Source organism: Cynocephalus volans, chromosome 15 (assembly GCF_027409185.1).
Source record: "Cynocephalus volans isolate mCynVol1 chromosome 15, mCynVol1.pri, whole genome shotgun sequence".
In the NCBI taxonomy this organism is placed as follows: domain Eukaryota; kingdom Metazoa; phylum Chordata; class Mammalia; order Dermoptera; family Cynocephalidae; genus Cynocephalus; species Cynocephalus volans.
In genome coordinates, this window is record NC_084474.1 from 84,220,793 (window position 1) to 84,226,792 (window position 6,000).

Below are 6,000 nucleotides of genomic sequence, written 5' to 3' on the forward strand. Positions count from 1 at the left end.
TTTTGAAAATGACATTTTCAGTGAAGTGAAACAGCTGCCAAAGCGCATCAACTCTATACTTTCATTTTAGTTTCCTAATTCTTGAAAATATTAAATTAAATGTGAGCCATCCTGTTAAAGGGATTAAGATTAATGTAGAGAAAAATGATATTCCAATGTTTATGGCCTTCAGTTGACAGATTTGTATCCAGCTGAGAAGGATGAGGAGCTATCTCCAAAAAGCCTATGCCCAGCAATTCAGGCATTTTTCTTTCATAATTTCCCTTTGGCTTTTTCGTTAAATGTTCATTCATGTGCTATACACGGTATTAGTCTCTTGAGCAGTGGAACAGTAACTTCTCACTCTTAAGCAATTTCAAATAATTTATGTTTAGAAGGATGACCCTAAAGGGTTTCTGAAGAAAAGATTCAGGGTCTGAATCCTGCCTTCCCCACTTTCTAGGCTCCTGATCCTCAGGATATCCCTTTAAAGTTTCTAAGAATCTGTCTTTCTTTTCTGAAATAAAAATGAAGGAAGGTACCATCATTAGAGGTGACAATGCACATATGCTTAGTTACATGTAACATATGGTGAAAATATAAAGGATTATTGCTGTGTTTTGACTTCTCCAAAAGATTTTTATGTGTAAAAGACCGCCTGATGCACATATGACTTACTTGTGTGTGTGTATACACGTGTGTGTGCATGTATGTGTGTGTTTACATGTGTTTGTGGAGAAAGCTTTCAACAACACCACATCAGGGGACTTGGATAGTTTATACTATTGCCTATGGTGAATAGCCTTATTCATTCAGTGACTGTGGAGTGTCTACTATGTGCATGGTATTTTTCTAGGTGCTGAAGATGAAGCGATAAATACGATAGACATACCACTGCCCACTGGTGTTATATACTTGTGGGAGCGTGGAGGATAGACACGGTAAATATAAAGAAATAAGATAATTCCAGATAATGTATGTGCTCTGGGGAACATAAAACAAGTCACGTACTAGAGAAAGTGGCATTTGAGCGACTAGAATGACAGTAACGTGCCAGTCATGGAAAAAACTGCTCGAGGTAGCAGGTGCGAAGACCCAGAAGTAGGAAAGATCTTGGAACATTTGAAAGACAGGCGAGTGGACAGTGTACCTGGGGACTAAGGAGGACAAGAGAAGGAAATATGATTAGAGAGAGAAGTAGCAACCAGCTCAGAGGATCTAGCCGGCTGTGGTGAGGAGGTAGGCTTTTACTACAGCTGCTTTAAGAGGTCATTAGCAGGTTTTAAGCATGCCATATATATGACCAAACATGGAAAACTAAGCTGTACCTATTCAAAAATCACTGATTTTTTTTTTTTTTTTTTAAAGTGGTTAATTCTGCACTTCATCCACCTGCAAGATCTGGGAAAGAAGCTTAAACCCATAGAGGGCGCCAAAGGAAAACGTTTAAAGGACCTTTCAGCACCTAAACTGAGGGGAGAGCGCTCTAGTTCCTTCAGAGTCCTGTAAAAGGTGACTCAACCTGTGAAACCATCGTTTATCTACAATTCCTCCTCAAACAGAAAGTTGAATGAGCTTGGTCTAATTGTATCAGGACCTCAGTTTTCATAGTGGAGGATTATTTATGATAGGATGGGAGTGGGAAGACATTTGGGGGTTATTTTTAATCTTCTCCCATCTGGTAGTATTCGAGTAGAGTATAAAACAAACATGGAGCCAAAATTTACTTTCTGAATTCATTTGGCAAGAAAAATATCTCTATACTTAGAAATTTGAAAATAATCATAATTTGCCACTTAGGATGTGTTATTCTAAATACTATTTCAACCTTATTTGATGAAGTCTTTTAGTAATGTGCACCAAGAAAGACTACGCATCAAAAGCAGTGGGTTATAATAAATGGAATTTTCTGCACATGATCATATACCTATGATAAATTATGAAAACAACTCATATTGAGTTAGATTAAAAAAAGAGAAGGGAAAAGAAGAGGGTGAGAAGGGAAAGGGGAAGAGGGGCAAGAGAGGAAAGAAAAGATCTGCCGATGTCTAAGTATTTAATAAAGAAAATGCAAAAATGAAGGAGAGACCTCGGAAGAAAGTAGATTTTGATGTATTGGCATGAAGATCCATGTGCAAACAGGATTGAGAAACATGGTTAACACATTATATAAATTTACGTAATCCCAAACAAAGAATATGACTCCCCTTCCCAAATTGAGACTTTATTGTATGTGGGTGTTAAAGGTTCATGATGACATTGGGGAAGCATTCATTATTGTCTTGAATAATGAAAAGTTCATCTTATCAGACCTTACTCACAGAGGTTCTCATTGCTCCATTTCATGCCTGATAATCACAACCATGTACTTTATATACTCTTTGCTTTACCCAGACAGATTTCAAAAAGCACTGTAAAAGCAGCCAACCAGATAAGTAACCTGAGCAAACAGATATAGAGCCATCAGAAAAGAGACAGGCTCCCAAATCAACCAGATGCCCCAGAAGTCAATGATGGGTAAAGCACTTGAAAGGTGCTAGCAATCTAAAAGTCATGAGCAATTTTCAGTGGTGTTGTGCTTGTTTATTCTAAGAACAATCTATTCAAATTCAACAACAAGGAAGAGGAGTTTTAAGCTTTTCATACAGGAAAAATGAGAGGACAGAGCAGGTACACGCAAAGTAGCCCCCTGTCCAAGCACTTCACATCAACTTCTATTTGAAAACACTTTAGTTGATATGTTTCCCCCATTTTTGAGAAGTCCACAAATTTACTCTCCTGTTAACTACAAGACATTTGGTAAAGAAAGTGCCAGGTCATTAATTATCTATTGGTTTGAATAAATTTAAGCAATAGAATCATAGACAATATAAACTTTGTTCATATAAACAAATCCACATTTAATGAGGAAGGACAGAAATAAAGAGGGAAGCAGGAGAAAGAAACTTAAAAGAGTGATATTCCACCTAAATATTCCAAACCACCTACATCAAAATGCCCTTTTCAATTAATCAAAACTTGCTTTCTTTGTCAATAAACCTGTCATCCCTCAATTCCTGAGGTTTATTTATTCAAAGCACTATGGTTGGTATGGTTGGATCCTGTAATAAGAGAAGATATTATCTTAGTTCTTCAAGGCAATAAAAAATTCACAAATAAAACCTGTGTCATAGGATTGTTTGGAGGATTGGGTGAGATAACATACGTACGGGAGTCGGCACTGGGAGTTAGTATGTGTTTATCAAATATTGATTTCTTCAAGAACTGAGGATTTGTGGCATGGAGATACACAGAAACCCAACTCTGAATTCCAGAGTCCTTGCAATACCCTGCTGTGACTCTTATGAGTAAAGCAGTTAAGGAATGGGTCACCTTCTAAATCTGCGTGCTTTTCCTCTGCTCCTGTCTCCTTCTCCAGGGACTGCAGACCCTGTGTTGTGTGCATGTGTGTGCAGCAGAAAAAAGACAATTTCTTAGCTGATGTCAGAGAAGAATTACTCACAGAATCAGAGTAGAAGGGGAGAGTTGGTAGAAACTTTCAGAGGTCATTTAGTTCCACTTCCTCTAAGAGAGAGATACCATCCCACTAACACCAAAGGCCTCCTGACATTGTGCCTAGCTGGGGGAGGGGGTATCAAAGAAAGTGAGGCAACCCTGTCTCTCTGGAAGCTATTTGAAAAATAACCCAGGGGAGTCGGGGTGGGTGGGGGGAGAGCAAGGCAGGCAGGAGTTACCTGGTTGATGGAAATGACCGCCAACCGGGGGATGACCACCTGGAGGATCACCTGCAGCAGTGAGGTGCCCAGGCCGGCCAGGATGGCCCAGGTGAGCGGCAGTGGAAGCATGCTGTAGGTGGCGAAGAGTGTGAAGAGCACATAGCCTATGCCATCTCCCAGGAGCCCATAGCCAAGGCCTGCTGCCAGGATCTGGGTGGTCATGGCCACCCAGGTGACCACGCCACTGTACTGCAGGTACGTGTGCGAGGTGGTATCCTTCCTGACCACCACCAGGGCGCAGATCACCACCTCGATGCCAGTGAAGAAGCCCAGCAGGATGCCCTTGAGCGGGTCCATGGGGGCCGAGGCCAGGCTCAAGTGGAGGACCAAGAGGGTGAGCTTGGTCAGCACGTCCAGCACGTTCATCACCACCTCCGACTTGCGCCTCTGGCCCAGGAAATAGCGCTGGTAGAGGCGTTCCAGATCCCGAGACTTGAAGGAGTTGCGCAGGGTGGGAAAAATGACTCCTCGGTAGCTGTAGCCTCCATTGAGGAAAAAATCCGAGTTGCTCGGGGCACAGTCAAGGTGCAGGAAGCCCAGGTCGCCCCCGCCCCCGCTGCCGCTGGCACTACCGCTCCCGCTGCGTTCCGGGAAGACTTTGGTGCCGCCGGTGCTGTGCGCTCGCTCGCCGGGGCCCAGAGAGTAGAGCGGCAGCGCCGAGTCGCCGGACAGCTGCGACGAGTGGCGGTTAGTGCCGCCGCCCGCAGGGTTCGAGGCTTTGCCGGAGCCTCTGCTCCCGCCGCCGCCGCCCCGGTGCCCGTGAATGAAGCGCTGCTCGGTGATGTGCCGCACCGCCGTCTGCCACAGCAGCCGCTGCGGCCGGGAGCCGCTCTCGCCGTCGCCGGCCGGGGGCGTCGGGTGGATGGTGTAGAGTTCCTCGCTGCCGCTAAGGCAGCGCACATCGGAGAGCTCCATGGCGCCGGGCCTCAGGGAGGGAGGCGCAGAACCCGGGGGAGGCAGGTGGGGGAGGGGGCTCCCAAAGACCCGAAGGCTGCCTGGTATCAGCCTTGCAGCGAGCCGTTCTATCCTCGGCCGCCCCGGTTGCAGGAGCCCTGGGCAGGGGGCCCCCGGGAGTCAGGTCATAGCGCGCGCGGGGCAAAGGGCGCCTGGAAGATTGCAGCAGACCCCTGCGCACTTGCGCGCCGCCCTCCCGCCAAGCGGCGCAGCTTGGGTACGCAGCGGCGAAGGTGGCTATCTGTCCGCGGCAGAAGTCGCTGTGCTCTGAGCCACGCAGCCCCCTTCCCCGGCTCGGGCTCCTTTGCTGGTTTTAGGCTCAGCGTCTTGGCGCAGCCTTTGCTCTCCAAGAGGCGCCCAGGCTCCCGGGCGCCGAGCTTCTGCTGCGCGTCGGGCGGGTCCTGGCTGCGGCACTGGGCTCTGGACGCCCACGGCTTGGCGGCTGCAGCGGGTCTGGCCGGCGCTGACCGGCGGCGGCTGTGGGTGCGAAGTTAGCAGCTGTGGCTGGAATCATCGCCCTTCGGAGAACTCCACTGCGCCGGGATGGGGAGCCGGGGCGGAGCTGGGGGCGGGGGTAATGAAGGGGGAGGAGTGGGGGACGGCGAGGTGGCGGCGCGCCCCGCGGGAGGGTTGGAAAGGTGGTGGCCTCAGCCCCTGACAAGTCGCCCAGCAGTTCATTTGGAGCAGGGGGTGTGCGGATAGTCCCTCCTCGGCTGGCTCCTGACTGTAGCCACTTCCAGGGCGAGGACTGACAGCTCAGCCCCGGCTCCGGCCGGAAGCATTCCTCCGGGAGGGGTGCACGGGGGTGCTAGCTCCGGGGTCCCGACTTCGGCTATGAGACGAGGACAACGCTTCCGGCTGCGCTTCCGAGGGGTCGCAGCGCACAGTCTCCGTCCCCTTCGCTTCGCTCTTTGGAGTCCATTTGGCTCGGAGCTAGGAGGAGCGGCCGGAGGGGGAAGGAAAAAGCGGGGAGGGCCCCAAAGCCAGCAGCTCTGAAAACGAAGAGAAGACACCGGTGCGGATCCCCGAGGCTGAGAACCGAAGCTCGGCGGGTGCGGCGCTTGCAAGGTTTGGGCGAGAAGAGAGGCCCGAGGCTGCGGGGAGGTCGGCAGAGACGCCTCCGGATCCAGGGACGCGCCGCGTGCCACCCGGAGCGCCGAAGCGCGCTGCGGGCTCCCCGCGACTGGGAGGAATTTGGAGACCTGTCAGAGCGCTCGGACGCCCGCGGAGACTTAAACCCGCCTCCGCGCCAAGCCACGCCCCCGTGGCCGGGGGAGGGGCGGTGGCGGCG

General features: G+C 49.8%; 1 protein-coding gene across 1 annotated transcript in view; it reads right to left on the reverse strand.

The window, feature by feature from the left end:
• The window catches only part of ADCY8 (adenylate cyclase 8), a 253,284-nt gene extending 248,614 nt beyond the window's left edge, over nucleotides 1-4,670 (reverse strand). Inside the window, exon 1 of the mRNA XM_063079734.1 lies at nucleotides 3,714-4,670. Within this exon, the coding sequence (XP_062935804.1) occupies nucleotides 3,714-4,670 (957 nt within the window). The remainder of the gene's footprint in view (nucleotides 1-3,713) is intronic.
• Nucleotides 4,671-6,000: the final 1,330 nt, after the last annotated feature.